The sequence below is a fragment of the Borostomias antarcticus genome (assembly GCF_949987555.1).
Source record: "Borostomias antarcticus genome assembly, chromosome: 29".
Taxonomy (NCBI): Eukaryota; Metazoa; Chordata; class Actinopteri; order Stomiiformes; family Stomiidae; genus Borostomias; species Borostomias antarcticus.
In genome coordinates this window covers 684217-700175 of record NC_140262.1, presented here as the reverse complement: position 1 = coordinate 700175, position 15959 = coordinate 684217, and the positions used below count along the sequence as shown (strand labels likewise).

The 15959-nt window shown below is 44.8% G+C and overlaps 2 protein-coding genes across 4 annotated transcripts in view; one reads left to right on the top strand and one right to left on the bottom strand.

Moving 5' to 3' along the window:
- Window positions 1–3589: 3589 nt before the first annotated feature.
- Window positions 3590–9059, bottom strand: LOC311326970 (large ribosomal subunit protein eL19-like). 2 transcript variants are annotated; one of them, XM_084459958.1, is made up of 7 exons: window positions 9044–9059; window positions 8651–8701; window positions 6147–6253; window positions 5809–5931; window positions 4662–4782; window positions 4239–4349; window positions 3590–3738 (listed from the first exon to the last, which is right to left on the bottom strand). In XM_084459958.1, exons 2-7 carry the CDS (start codon window positions 8653–8655, stop codon window positions 3612–3614), a joined length of 594 nt encoding a protein of 197 aa, XP_084316084.1. In that variant the 5' UTR covers window positions 8656–8701; window positions 9044–9059; the 3' UTR covers window positions 3590–3611. The 2 variants fall into 2 exon arrangements, with proteins under 2 accessions (XP_084316084.1, XP_084316083.1); XM_084459957.1 differs by lacking the exons at window positions 8651–8701; window positions 9044–9059 and having other exon boundaries at window positions 6147–6392.
- Window positions 9060–9275: 216 nt separating this feature from the next.
- Window positions 9276–15959, top strand: part of gpam (glycerol-3-phosphate acyltransferase, mitochondrial) — a 47953-nt gene continuing 41269 nt past the window's right edge. For both annotated transcript variants that reach the window (XM_084459986.1, XM_084459985.1), the window contains exon 1: window positions 9276–9414. The gene's annotated coding sequence lies outside the window, so the exon portion shown is untranslated. The remainder of the gene's footprint in view (window positions 9415–15959) is intronic.

Sequence of the window (15959 nt, the reverse complement as noted above, 5' to 3'; positions counted from 1 at the left end):
GTGGTTGACCTGGATGGTGGTTGACCTGGATGGTGGTTGACCTGGATGGTGGTTGACCTGGATGGTGGTTGACCTGGATGGTGCCTGACCTGGATGGTGGTTGACCTGGATGGTGGTTGCCCGCCTCAATGAATCACCGATGGCAGCAGAGCTGAAGCGCTTGAGTGGGGATGTGGGCCCTGGGGGAGGTCCTCTGGCCCAAGCTTGGAGCACGGCCGAAGCGGTCATGTTCCACCCCCAAGCCAGTAAATCCCTGGACTTTCGTCCGGCTCAACAACAGGAAGCAAGGGAGGGACTCCTCGTGTAAATGGTAAATGGACTACACTTATATAGCGCTTTTCCACCTTAGCGGCACTCAAAGCGCTTTACAATGGCCTCATTCACCCATTCTCACACACATTCACACACCAATGGCGGTAGCTGCCATGCAAGGTGCTAACCTGCTCATTGGAAGCAATTTTGGGGTTAGGTGTCTTGCTCAAGGACACTTCGACATGTGGACAGTCGGAGCTGGGATTCGAACCACTGGCCCTTCAATCATTGAACAACCCACTCTACCAACTGAGCTACAGCTGCCCCTGTGTAGGGGGTGTGGTCTCTCCACCCTATGGCTATCCACCTGAAGAACACCTAAGTGGGCCTGAACAATGAGGATCCCCTCTTGGGCACAAGGACCGGAAGAGTGAGCTGCCTCATCCCCCCCATCGTCTCTGGATCCTGCCGAGCCCCCTCCAGCGCCCCCCAGCTGCCCTCATCCAACCATCGTCTCTGGATCCTGCTGAGCCCCCTCCAGCGCCCCCCAGCTGCCCTCATCCCCCCATCGTCTCTGGATCCTGCTGAGCCCCCTCCAGCGCCCCCCAGCTGCCCTCTTCCCCCCATCGTCTCTGGATCCTGCTGAGCCCCCTCCAGCTGCCCCCCAGCTGCCCTCATCCCCCCATCGTCTCTGGATCCTGCTGAGCCCCCTCCAGCACCCCCCAGCAGGCTCCATTCTCTTTACTCCTCATCCTACTAGGTCCCCCGTTGCCACTCTCTCATTCTGAGTGTCTTCCCGGCTTGGCCAGTCAGCCTAGTCTTTTACCAAGTCAGCATCGGAGAAACCGTTCTCCACCAGAGGATCAAGGGAAGGTACAGGTCTGCAGTGCCTTCTGTGCATGACAAGCCATCTGCATCTGTGCTCATTGTAGGCTCGTCTATGGGGCCCCATGTGGCGGTTCCAAAGGCTCAGTCGGACCTACTGCTTCCCAGGGGCCAAGCTCTCCGACATCAACTCCGTCATCACATCACTCATCAATGATCATCCCCTGATCTCATCTGTCACCATCCACGTTGGGTCAAACGACATCAGGCTCCAGCAGTCTGAACGGCTGAAGGAGGACTTTTAAGGCCCTGATTGGCACTGTTCTGGGGATGGGCAAGACCTGCATCATCTCCAGTCCCTTCTCCGCTCGCCAATAAGGCAAATACTGCAGGATCAGCCAGCTCTGAAAGGCTACTGCTGTATCACTACTGTTCATCCTGGTCTATCATAGCATATACGATTATGACTCATGTTCAGGTCATCTATTTTTTTAAGGGACATGACATGAGCAACAAAAAAAGATTTCTACTGAAATTGCTCCGCTCAGGTGCGTCGGTTACGGCAGAAAATAACTGACTAGACGTCATTGCTCTGTCATTCCCAAGAGATAAGTGGTACATTCTCAAAAAAGAAAGGATAAAAAACAGTTTGCTTGGAGATCTATCATATCAGCTCTTATGGGCGACCATTGAAACACAGTAGAAGTTGGTGGTACAGTACAGTAGTAGTGAGATGATGCTCTCTTGTGTTCTAAGTAGGAAGTGCGATTAAAGTCCCAAAAAGGTGAAAACACAAGTTTTAATCCAGATAGTCCAACCCATATCAGGGACAGGGAGTGAATAAATGTATCTTAGGTTGTTTGATTGCAACTTTTGGGTTGCAGGGTCTAGCCTATTTCAACAGCTTGAATAGTCATCAGTCATCAGTCATGTCACCCCTAAACAGCGACATAACCAGTGCCGCGAGGGGTCTTTCAGACTGATTATCCATTACTCATCATGCCTCATGTTTGAATAAACGTTAAGAAAAGCAGCTTTTCTTTGAATATCTGACTTGACAATAAAACTATTATTGAAAAAATCATAATTTGGAAATGATTGAATAAGTGTTCTAAAATTATTCATGAGTTGTAATCAAGGATACATCAATTTACATGAATAGAAAAGTCCTGTTGTCCTTATATTACAAAAGTAATAACCCCATAGTTATACAACATGAGAAGTATGGACTTGTTGGATGGGTTTGTTTTGCATCTTTGTTCTCTATGGCTACTTCTATGATTGAATATATTGAACACATTTACATTTCACATTTAAATTTCCAACATTGATCACATGCATTTCAAGTTAATATCTGAAAAACCACCAAACATTTTCACAGAACCTTACATTTTGACTGGTTAATTTGTTTGTATTTGGTTCACATTTGAACCTAGAGAAACAATTAAGAAATCTATGAAATTCAACTACTATTGGCACAGGTCTGGTGAAAGGCCCAAATATGGGGTTCTTGTGCAGAAACCCTTCAGTCAAGCAGGCAGTGTGTCTGGCACTTACAGTATCTACAGTATATATACTGCTCCAAAAGATTAAGGGAACACTTCCTCACACTTAATCACATCCAGCTCTCAACAGGATGATTATTTGAGTTTCCATTGACCATCATTTTGTTCTCGGCGAATTGCACAATGTAATCAATAAAGATTTTCAACTTGGTTATTTCGTTCATGTAGATCCGCCATGATGATCGGCGTTCCCTTAATTTCTTTGAGTATTGTATATCCTCCTCAGTACGCCTCGTCTGTGAAGAGCCATGAGGTGGTTGATCTCCTTCGGCACAGCGTGGAGCTCAGTGGCCAGAGAGCCTGCGATGGGGAAAGGGAGGTGCACTTCCTCAGAGATCCAAGGCCGGCCTCAACACCATAACACCCAGGCTCAACACCATAACACCCAGGCTCCACACCATAACACCCAGGCTCCACACCATAACACCCAGCCTCAACACCATAACACCCAGGCTCAACACCATAACACCCAGCCTCAACACCATAACACCCAGCCTCAACACCATAACACCCAGGCTCAACACCATAACACCCAGGCTCAACACCATAACACCAGTGTTCAGTCTGTTCACCCACAAACCCAGAGGCGGAAGCAGACTGAATTGTACCCTGGCAGATGGAATTTCTCTCCCTGCGAGCTCCTAGCTTGCCCACATCAGGCTTATAGCGCAGACGTTAGGCTACATACTTCAGCTTTAAGGTGAAAGTCCCCACTATCTCAGCAAAAACATTAGATTTAGCTGTTGGCTATTTCAGAGCAAAGTGAATTGTCAGCCAACATATTAATCACGCCCCCCCCCCCCCCCCACCCCAAAAAAGAGAGAAATCACTAACAAAATATTTGACAAGATTACATTCCACAAACTCCAAATGATTCAACCACAGCAACAATAACAATAACAGCCTCATCCTTTTCTGTCCAAATTTATTAACATTGAAAAGGGGTACATAGGGGTAGGGAAGGTGATCTCATTTCTTGGTGGCCTCCTCCTCCTTCGACAACGTCTTGATGATCTCTTCCTTCTTGGCCAGGAGACGCTCTTCCCTGCGTTTACGCGCCTCCTTGGTCTTGGAACGGCGGGCTTCGGCCTGGTCGCTGGAGGGACACAGCAAGACCCACACCATTATTGTCATTTGTGTATTACTGCCCAATCAGTGGCGGCAAAATCTGGCATCTGCCCAATCAGATTCAATCCAGACTACATGCAACAATCTAGCAACGGCTCTGCCAAAACCGATTGTGATTGGTTTAAAGAAACACAGCGTTTTTTCCCCCCCTATCCCCGAACGGTAATGCGTCCAGCCAGACCTTTCACCAGTGCTGGCACAACGTAAACAAAGTGTGGAGATAGGTCTGGCTAGCCATGTCTAAGACTACCAATAACACAACACATTCTTCTGAAATCCAGAATAGCTCAATGGAAGCTTACAACAATATAACACTACAGCGGCATGCAGTCAGGCACCAAATTTCAGCAGAATTCCATGATGGGATCCTATATCCAGAGGTAGGGGGGTTTGGAGGGGGCTAGGCCCAAATGAATAGCTGGGATGAGACTCCTAAATGAGACAGTTAGCGTTGTAGTGTCAACTTACGACAGGAGCTTCTTGCGAGCCTTGTCTGCCTTTAGTCTGTGGATGTGCTCCATCAGGATGCGCTTGTTCTTGAAGACGTTACCCTTGGCCTTCAGGTAGAGGCTGTGGTACCTGTGGAGAGGCCAGGGCGGAAACGAGATGGGTGCTGTGAGAAGGCGTGGCGCAACCAGGGTGCTCCTTGGTGCTCAATATTTCTAGCACAGTATTTATCCACATCAGCCCGTGGGTTTGATAAGTTGAACACGGGCCATCATCTTTGAAATTGTGGTTCTGCTGCCCTCTAAAAACATTTGTACTGGGGGGGGGGGGGGGGGGGGGATCACACTGGACAAAGGGATCCACTAGAATATTTCCAAGGGAGGCGTGTCCTAAAACGACAATGTAAGTCACAGTAAGCGGCGTCGCACTGAGGGCCAGACTTACATGTGCCTGTCGATCTTCTTGGACTCCCTGTAGCGACGCAGAAGACGGCGCAGAATCCTCATGCGCCTCATCCATGACACCTTCTCTGGCATACGGGCGTTGGCCGTGCCCTTCCTCTTACCTGGGCAGGGAGGGAGAGAGCATGATGGGTGACAGGTCCTGACGCAAGATCATCAGTCAAATCACACCTCAGACATGAATTAGTTAAAGGACAATGCTCGTTTTTGACAACCTGGACCTTATTTACGACATATTATAAGACGTTTGACTCACCGAGATCACTTTGGTGTAGTTCGGAGGCATGTAGAAGAAATTTAAAATCCAGTGCGAGCCAGTATATCCATGTAATGGCGGTGGTCGGGGCACTTAGAATGCAGTTTCTAAAAATCTATTTTCTGCTGCGAAACGGTTGTTTTCATCAATCTGTCAATCGCTAGCTGTGCTTACATAGAGCGTAGGCCTGTTGTGTTGTTTTTCACATGCCTCTGTAATATGATCTTTAGAAACGTCTTTAGACACGAAATAGCTTCCTCACTTGCTCCAGCACGCATGCGCACAGCGTGCTGGAGCAACGATTGCGCGCTGTGCGTGCTGGAGCAAGTGAGGAAGCTATTTCGTTTTGAAAGACGTTTCTAAAGATCATGGCATGTGAAAACCACCACAGGCCTATGCTCTATGTAAGCACAACTAGCGATTCATCAAGACAGATTGATGAAAACAACCATTTTAAATTTCTTCTACATGCCTCCGAACTACACCAAAGTGATCTCGTTGAGTCAAACGTCTTATAATATGTCGTAAATAAGGTCCAGGTTGTCAAAAACGAGCATTGTCCTTTAAGCATGTCTTTTCTTCCACCTGTGACAGGATAGCTGAAAGCAGAACATTACACGAGTACAACAACACTTGCTTTTACTAATCCAATTCTCAACAGGAGTCAAAATCATTAACCAACTAGTGATTTTTAATAGATGTAAATTGTATTAATTGTTAGTAAAAGGGTTATAATCACAATATAATCTAATCATGACCCATATCGTATGGTGAGGTCCAATCCCTACCTTTCACATCCCAGCCCTGTAGCTTTCCCACGCTTGGACTGTTCTCCCTCTCATCCACGTCTGTTCTACAATGTGTCCATACCCACCTACACCCATGTGACGTCCCTTGCGACGCGCTAGCGTGTTCTTGCGGCAGCGGGCGCGGGAGTGCACAGTCACGGGCTTCCTGATGATCAGGCCATCCTTCACCAGCTTGCGGATCTGCTGGCCTGTGGGAAAGAGGGGGGGGAGAATATTTGCTCCAGAAAAACTTTAACATCCAGTTTATGGATTGCACCCACAAAACCATCTTATGCCTCGATTTCCTGTGTGCATATAAACTGTTCCAGATCCAAATCAGACACCATGACATTTATTACCCAGCAGGAACGTCTAAAACCTACAAAATGACAAGGTAGACAATAAGGAAAAGGCCTCGAGTTACGTGAGTTGGCGTTGGCGATTTCATTGGTCTCATTGGGATCCAGCCATACCTTCTTCTTGCCGCAGCGCAGGACGCTGGACGCCAAGCGCTTCTGGAGCCTGAGCATACTAGACACACACATGATAGAGCCTGAGCATACTAGACACACACATGATAGAGCCTGAGCATACTAGACACACACACGATAGAGCCTGAGCATACTAGACACACACATGATAGAATGATTCATACTAGACACACACATGATAGAATGATTCATACTAGACACACACATGATAGAATGATTCATACTAGACACACACACGATAGAATGATTCATACTAGACACACACATGATAGAATGATTCATACTAGACACACACATGATAGAATGATTCATACTAGACACACACACGATAGAATGATTCATACTAGACACACACACGATAGAATGATTCATACTAGACACACACATGATAGAATGATTCATACTAGACACACACATGATAGAATGATTCATACTAGACACACACATGATAGAATGATTCATACTAGACACACACATGATAGAATGATTCAGGACCTCCAGGGGCTTTTATTTGCCACACAGTCATTAACACAAATAAACATTATGGGCTCCGGCGACAACCACACACCACGCCAAATTTCCCTCAGGGGGATCAGTAAAGTATCTATCTATCTATCTATCTATCTATCTATCTAGTACGCATGCATCTGCGGTCGCCGGTGGAAACTGTTCCCTGCATTTCTCCCATCCAAGCTGTACTCCTCCAGGAGCAGAGGGCAGCCATCTTTCATGGCGCCCAGGGACCAACAAAGTCCAACTGCTCAGTCCACGTCCTGGTCAGGACTGAAGAGCATCTGTTCTAATGCATGTTCTTCGTATTGGGTTCTTTGGGAGGAAACCCTTGCAAACATGGGGAGAACGTGCAAACTCTGTACAGAAAAGCCCAGAGCCCTTCTTGCTGAGGCAAGTACTTGGTATTGCACCACCGTGTCGCGTGTGAGTGATTTTGGGGATCCATGTCTTGCTCAACGACACTCCGGCACACTGCCGGGAGCTGGGATCGAACCGGGGACCTTGCAATCCCCAGCCGGCAGCTCTACTTTACGTTATGAGCCGCAGTTAACTTGCTTCAATCCGATACCCACAAACCCCCATGTTTGTGTATTGCCTACGTTAATTCAATTCAATTTATTTATTTAAAAGGGACAGCGTACAGTTTAAAGTCGCACAGAAACGGACGTTTGAGATCATCTAATTTACGTAGTTTGACGTATTTCCGACGCAAACAAGCTATGATGGTGGGACATGTGTTTAGAGGAATTTGGTTGGAACATTGACAAGTGGACGGGTTTTAAGAACTTTAGACAGATTCGATAGAAGGATAGCGTTGATTGACGGGTGGATGTCGTGAGATTATTGGCCTAAAATCTAATGTACCTGTTGTCGTCATTGCACGTGACCTACCGTTTTCCAGGAAGTATGAAATTATATACTTTGATATAAGATTACAACAAAAGTAGAATTTTGTAAAAAAAAAAAAGAGCCAATTTTGGCATACATCGTTGAATAGATGAACCCTATGACCAATTATGTGAACCAAAATGGGACAGAATGCTTTTTTCATTTCTGTGCGACTTTAAAACATACATTACACATAGAGGATACTATGACAACATCTAATGCACTGGACCAGATTCTAGCTTAAAGCTCATTTGCATCTGCAGTCCCCTTGGCAGGTCAGAGTAAAACACAACAAGCGATACAGAATAAAAACAACATGAGAACACAGAAAATACAACACAGATGTATGCTTGTCAGAGACATCTGTGTTGTGTTAGGCTAGTTAGCCAATTTAACGAACTGTAACTCTGTCCATTTAGCAAGCTAAATTAGGCATATTAGCCAATTCAGTCACTGTATGATGCAACGTTTTTTTCAATGGTATAGTTACTAGCTAGCTATGCACTTTGCACTTTTAGACTTCCGACTTTTATTGTTGTTATTGTTACACATAGTCCTGTATGTTTTATTGTAATTCTGTCCTGTTGTTTGTAACTTAGTGTAACGAGTGCTGAATGACTGTGAACAGGTCACACTTGAAAATGAGTCCTCTGAACTCAACGTGTTTTTTTACCTGTATAAATAAAGGTTAAATAAATAAAAATAAATAGCTACAAACTAGCAAGCTTGTATGACCCGGCCACAGCAGTAAAGTGTAGCAGACTAGAGCCCTCCAGATGGGCGTGTTATGAAAACATGTTTACACATGTCGCCTTTAATCACTAGCAGTCACAACAATGGTTTAGCTCGCTAGCACTAGGTTAGCCAAGCAGGCCGTGGTCTGACAAACTAAGGAGTCGTTAGATGCTTATGCAACCAATTCAATGTCATTCTCTCATATCTTCGGGAAGTATTAATATTACAATGCTATGTCGAGTACTAAAACCGGCCAGATTCTCACGCATGTATATAAATGTGACAGGTTTCTGGTCCTTACCTCATGGCTGCGACTGTGGAGGAGAAGTAGAAAGGGTTGACTGCGTGGACCCTACCATTCAGAAAATGAGATAAGATTGGTATCTATTCTCACGGCCGTGTGTAGCCTGGATTGATTAACCCCGTGGAATACATATATATATATAAATATCTACATATATTTGAATGTAGTGTATTATATTTTATTTTACTGTAATGTTTGACGTTTGACTGTAAATTGTGCACTAAAGCTCTCCCTATTTCGGCTAGTAGTATCTTCCAAAAGTGACACACAATTTCCGCCAGATGGCGCTGTTTTGTTTTGTTCTTGCTCGTGGACTAGGGACGGGAAAACACTGCATTTTAATTTGCAAGCCTGTCGGTCGATGGGCACATAATTCCTACCTATACTAACCGTTATATTATACCTCCATGATACTAACGAATCCTTCTATGATGTCTAGGCGGTTCTTTAAAAACATGTCCTCTCTGCCCATCCCATACGGTCCACCAGCGCCCCCCCAATGTCCAATGAAAACTCGCGGGGGCGTGGTTATGGCCGAAGTGGGTTGGGAAAAAAAAATGACGCATCTGATCCACCACGCTGCTTTCGCTCTGCCCCAGTCTGATCTGCCCCAGTGTGATCTGCCCCAGTCTGACAGCTGCTCTGGTGCAGCGGGGGGACAGCTGAGCCGCCTGAGCACTCACACTTCTCAAGGGCAACATTTGATCACATTTCAACGGGTTTACATTTACGAGACATGGTGCAACGAGAGGTTATTCAAGGTAGGTCTACTCGACATTAATTGCTTGTTTTACGCAACGTCAACGGGAGCGCGTGTGTTTGTAGACTAAATGAATATACCGCCTTCGCCCAGCGTTTTGTTGTCAGTCCCATTGTGGCTAACCAGCTAGCTCGGGTTAACGGGCTGGTGTGTTTACATAGCGGGCATCATCAAGATAGGAAGTGAGGTTCGCCTAGAACACGATCCCTGCCTCTGACCATGATGAACTGGGTTAGGGTTAGCATGATGAACTGGGTTAGCATGATGAACTGGGTTAGCATGATGAACTGGGTTAGGGTTAGCATGATGAACTGGGTTAGGGTTAGCATGATGAACTGGGTTAGGGTTAGCATGATGAACTGGGTTAGCATGATGAACTGGGTTAGGGTTAGCATGATGAACTGGGTTAGCATGATGAACTGGGTTAGGGTTAGCATGATGAACTGGGTTAGCATGATGAACTGGGTTAGGGTTAGCATGATGAACTGGGTTAGGGTTAGCATGATGAACTGGGTTAGGGTTAGCATGATGAACTGGGTTAGGGTTAGCATGATGAACTGGGTTAGGGTTAGCATGATGAACTGGGTTAGGGTTAGCATGATGAACTGGGTTAGCATGATGAACTGGGTTAGGGTTAGCATGATGAACTGGGTTAGCATGATGAACTGGGTTAGGGTTAGCATGATGAACTGGGTTAGCATGATGAACTGGGTTAGGGTTAGCATGATGAACTGGGTTAGGGTTAGCATGATGAACTGGGTTAGGGTTAGCATGATGAACTGGGTTAGGGTTAGCATGATGAACTGGGTTAGGGTTAGCATGATGAACTGGGTTAGGGTTAGCATGATGAACTGGGTTAGGGTTAGCATGATGAACTGGGTTAGGGTTAGCGTCCTCTCCGCTAACCGTGCCGGTAGGCCAGTTGTTAAGGTAATGCTATATTGTTAGTTGGGTAATGCTATATTGTTAGCAGGGTAATGCTATATTGTTAGCAGGGTAATGCTATATTCAGTTGTTAGCAGGGCAATGCTATATTGTTAGCTGGGTAATGCTATATTGTTAGCTGGGTAATGCTATATTGTTAGCTGGGTAATGCTATATTGTTAGCTGGGTAATGCTATATTGTTAGCTGGGTAATGCTATATTGTTAGCTGGGTAATGCTATATTCAGTTGTTAGCTGGGTAATGCTATATTGTTAGCAGGGTAATGCTATATTCAGTTGTTAGCAGGGTAATGCTATATTGTTAGCTGGGTAATGCTATATTCAGTTGTTAGCAGGGTAATGCTATATTGTTAGCTGGGTAATGCTATATTCAGTTGTTAGCAGGGTAATGCTATATTCAGTTGTTAGCAGGGTAATGCTATATTCAGTTGTTAGCGGGGTAATGCTATATTCAGTTGTTAGCTGGGTAATGCTATATTGTTAGCAGAGTAATGCTATATTCAGTTGTTAGCTGGGTAATGCTATATTGTTAGCTGGGTAATGCTATATTCAGTTGTTAGCAGGGTAATGCTATATTCAGTTGTTAGCAGGGATATGCTATATTCAGTTGTTAGCAGGGTAATGCTATATTGTTAGCAGGGTAATGCTATATTCAGTTGTTAGCGGGGTAATGCTATATTCAGTTGTTAGCAGGGTAATGCTATATTCAGTTGTTAGCAGGGTAATGCTATATTCAGTTGTTAGCAGGGTAATGCTATATTCAGTTGTTAGCGGGGTAATGCTATATTCAGTTGTTAGCAGGGTAATGCTATATTCAGTTGTTAGCGGGGTAATGCTATATTCAGTTGTTAGCAGGGTAATGCTATATTGTTAGCAGGGTAATGCTATACTGTTAGCTGGGTAATGCTATATTCAGTTGTTAGCTGGGTAATGCTATATTGTTAGCAGGGTAATGCTATATTGTTAGCTGGGTAATGCTATATTCAGTTGTTAGCAGGGTAATGCTATATTGTTAGCTGGGTAATGCTATATTGTTAGCAGGGTTATGCTATATTGTTAGCTGGGTAATGCTATATTGTTAGCAGGGTTATGCTATATTGTTAGCTGGGTAATGCTATATTGTTAGCTGGGTAATGCTATATTGTTAGCTGGGTAATGCTATATTGTTAGCAGGGTTATGCTATATTGTTAGCTGGGTAATGCTATATTGTTAGCTGGGTAATGCTATATTGTTAGCTGGGTAATGTTATATTGTTAGCTGGGTAATGCTATATTGTTAGCTGGGTAATGTTATATTGTTAGCTGGGTAATGCTATATTGTTAGCTGGGTAATGCTATATTGTTAGCTGGGTAATGCTATATTGTTAGCTGGGTAATGCTATATTGTTAGCTGGGTAATGCTATATTGTTAGCTGGGTAATGCTATATTGTTAGCTGGGTAATGCTATATTGTTAGCTGGGTAATGCTATATTGTTAGCAGGGTAATGCTATATTGTTAGCTGGGTAATGCTATATTGTTAGCTGGGTAATGCTATATTGTTAGCTGGGTAATGCTATATTGTTAGCTGGGTAATGCTATATTGTTAGCTGGGTAATGCTATATTGTTAGCTGGGTAATGCTATATTGTTAGCTGGGTAATGCTATATTGTTAGCTGGGTAATGCTATATTGTTAGCTGGGTAATGCTATATTGTTAGCTGGGTAATGCTATATTGTTAGCTGGGTAATGCTATATTGTTAGCTGGGTAATGCTATATTGTTAGCTGGGTAATGCTATATTTAGTTGTTAGATGCTATATTCTCGTCATGGGGTTCATCACCACAGATGGGGGAGCAGGAAAGACCCATTGTTGTCATGACAGTAGGGCCAGGCACCACGGCTGTATAGAAGCAGGGCACTCGCTAGGCTAACGTTTGTAGGCTAGCTATTCGAGATTGCTTGCTGTCTTAAACTTGGCTAGGTAGTCGTAATTACATTCACACCTCTATTTATTATAATAAGGTTAGCTAGCTGGAGGCACAGGACGGTGAGGGTAGTTCATTTGCCAGCTGTCAACCCATGTTTTTTTGTGTGTTTTTTTTATGATGCAACTGTCCGAGCCTGTATTGCACCTTGACCATACAAAGCCATATATATGATATAGCCTTTCTCATGTTTTCATGGTCACATCCACGTAGCCAAGCAAAAACACGAAACGGCAGAGTAGTCACTCGTTTGACTTAATAATCCCACAAGACGGGAGCAGCCCTCCTCGATCTGCCTCGTGTCCCTCCTGTTTGGATCTGCTGGGGTCAGACAGCTCTGCGCTGGGAGACGGATTAACCCAGTAACCACGCATGGATGAGCAAGGAGAGATTTGGGCAGTTACATTAGTCAGACAATAGAAAGACTCGGGAAGTCATGTGTTCACTTACGAAGAAGAATGTATTATATCTAAAACATGTATACACACTCCTAGCTGAAAAGGTATTGCATACCCAGTTGACATCAAGCTCTTGTTAACAATCTTTTTTTTTATTCATCGAATTGAGTTGAAATCAAGCTACGACTCAAGCTGTCCTATATTTCAACTTGCTACTCAAATTGTCCTATTTCTCGTAGGCCAATGCATGTTATGTTATAATAATAAGTTCATTATCACATAATCTCACAGCATTCCTAGCCAAGCCTTTCCGGGCTCTGTGCACAATGCACGGTATTCCCTCCTACCCTCCAAGAATATCACAAAACATTGTCAAGACTTGCTCTCCCTATTGTAACACTTGTGGAAGTACTGTTTGTGAGTGAGGCACGATGTGCTGATCTGCAAGGATTAGCAGATGAAATACTGTTTAATGTGTAAAGCTCCACACTTGCCTTTCAAGTACCAGATAATTCAAATAGCCTAGTTGATGTAAATGACCACTATTAGGCCTATTCTAAAACGTTAAGGCTTTAACGAGTCTCTATAAACCATTAGCTTGTAATGATCCTTGATAAGGTTTACAAAGGCTTCATAAAGTTTGTGGTATCAAGTTGTGGTATAGCTCTTGGGTTTAGGGTGATGTAATGTTTTATGAGTGTTGGTTGAGAGAGTTGTATGTGATTATCATAGGCGGTCAGGCATCACACACTCGGCCAGCCTGGCTGTTTCTTCTTCTTATAACAAGTCACCCCATGCCTGTGTGTGAGCACTGCCGGCCGCTGACCGCTTGTAAACTCCAAGCAGAATTCCAGTCACACTTTCCTCATCAATGTGCTTGTGTCCTACTAGCAGACATGGCCACAATGGGACAATGCCTCGGAGCACATTCTTCATTGGTTGCCTGTTCGAACTGGGCAGGAGTATTTTGGCTGAATGCAAATCCTGAGTTGTTATTCATCAGAGATTATCCTGCAGGCTGACACACACGCACGCACGCGCGAGCACACACACACCGTTGGTGTGGGACAATGGGAGTAGCCATTTCATTCATAAAGAGCTTCTCTCTCAGCATCTGACCTCGTTCCAGTCTAGTGAGAGACAGTGGTCAGGGCTTTTTCTTATATATTCTCTTATATAATTGCACAAGGACTGCCTTCCTCAACTGAATCATCTAGGTCTAAGGTTTTCTCACTACGCAATTAGGCTACATTGACTTGTTATTTCTATAGAGCTGAAAGTTAATTAGGCTAACACTCGGTTTGTATGGAAGTTGGAGAACCTGCCGTTTCTCAAGAATGAAAGTGTGGAAGTGAGTAAAAAAAACGAAGAGAAGACAATGTTTAAATTGCCATGTAATTTTGGCCTTCGTAATTGCTGTGATTAATTATTGATACTGGTATGCAATCACTACTCTGTATGTGGTTAGGGGGTGAGGATTAGTAGGAAATAATAAGCAAGCCGTCAACAATATTGACAAACAAGGTTTATGCATCACATACAAACGAACTTGTAATTGCAGTAACAATTACCTGTGCGGAGTTAATAGCCTAGATGGGGGCGGCTGTAGCTCAGGAGGTCGAGCGGGTCGTCCAATGATCATAGGGTTGGCGGTTCGAATCCCGTCTTCTCCTGACGATATGTCGAAGTGTCTTTGGGCAAGACACTGAACTCCAAATTGCTCCCAATGAGCAGGCTAGCACCTTGCATGGCAGCTGCCACCATGTGTGTGTGTGTGTGTGTGAATGAGAGGCCTTCATTGTAAATGTTTTTTGTTTTCTTGGATAAAAGCGCTATATAGGTGCAGTCCGTTTACCGTTACCATTTACCAGATACTGCAGGCACAGCCTTTTGGGATTGGAGGTAGTGATTAGGCGTTTGCTGTAATAACCCTACCAATGTGTTCACACATCAGCTCTGCTCTGCTCGCTTGAGAAAGTACAATACCCTGCGAGTCTAGTGCTTACTCTGAAAGAAAAAGCTTTTAGCCGGCCGTGAGGCCTAGTCTGCCGACGGATGACTCAGGCTGAAAGTCCTGACGGTGGGCTTTTATGAGGCTGCGTCTCGTGCTGCCTCAAGGTTGGCCGCTGTGCTACGGCGCTGTGCTACGGCGCTGTGCTACGGCGCTACGCTACGGCTCTACGCTACGGCGCTACGCTACGGCTCTACGCTACGGCGCTACGCTACGGCTCTACGCTACGGCTCTACGCCGGGCTGCTGCAGGACCACAGCGACAGGGAGAGAAGGTAGAACACTGTCCAGGCTGCAGAGAGAAGGGTAGTAGGCTACTGGTAACACTGCTGTTTGATAAAGGCTTACCCAGCTCCCCTATCTCTCTCTTAACTGAAGGTGAGCACAGGGACTTGCACATTCAATATTATACGGTATTTTGGGTGTGGTTTTAGCATATGCTGTTTTCTGAATTTAGGAATATTAGTCAGTCTATTATGTTGAAGAGTTGTTTAAAGGGTTGCCTTTATTGAAACAGTTGAGTTCGAAGGACCGTGTGAGGAGGGTATTAGAGGATTTTGAAACGGATTGTTTGAAAGATCCCTTAATCCCTGTAATTCCCATTGCCTCAGTATTTTCGAGAAAGAAATTACACTCAATACATTCATTAGTTGAAGAGAAGTTCTTTTGACATCCTGCATAGGTTTATGCAGTAGGCCATTGTAAAATTAGACTCGAACCTGTGCGTGTGTGTGTGCTGCACAAGCATGCCCCGCGGAAGGCATGACACGGAGTCTGGCATTGGAGGAATGTTCTGTATGCCTCCATTCCAGTTCTCCAGTACCACCACCATCATCATCATCATCATCATCATCACTCACTCCCTGTAGAACAGAGCGCTGCCCGCCTGTGTGTTGCAGGTCTCTGCTCCCTGTGATGAAGCATGTTGAGGTAGAGGCCTGTTTGTAACCAGAGAGCCTGAATATTTCCGTCGTGTCCAGGTTCCTGGTTTGAGGTCGTGTAGCCTTGACCCTGGTGCAGCCTCACAGTGATTGCTGGTAAGAGTTAGGCTACAGTACAGGCAACCTGAGAGTTTCACCGTCGTAACATGCCAGCTGTACTGTACACTGAAGAATGCTGGGTGTGTTTGTGGAACATTTTATTTGACTGAGTGACAATACATGACCTTGATGACTGACAATAGAGTGCTGCTAAGTGTGTATGGCTTAGGCGAATAGTAATTGGATGT

Excerpts from the sequence above, each read along its gene's own strand:
- LOC311326970 (XM_084459957.1), bottom strand. The coding sequence starts at position 6,267 with ATGTGTGTGTCTAGTATGCTCAGGCTCCAGAAGCGCTTGGCGTCCAGC. Across the intron at positions 4,783-5,808 it reads GGGACGTCACATGGGTGTAG|GTAAGAGGAAGGGCACGGCC; the intron begins GTGGGTATGGAC and ends CTCCCTGCCCAG. Across the intron at positions 4,350-4,661 it reads AAGAAGATCGACAGGCACAT|GTACCACAGCCTCTACCTGA; the intron begins GTAAGTCTGGCC and ends GCCTCTCCACAG.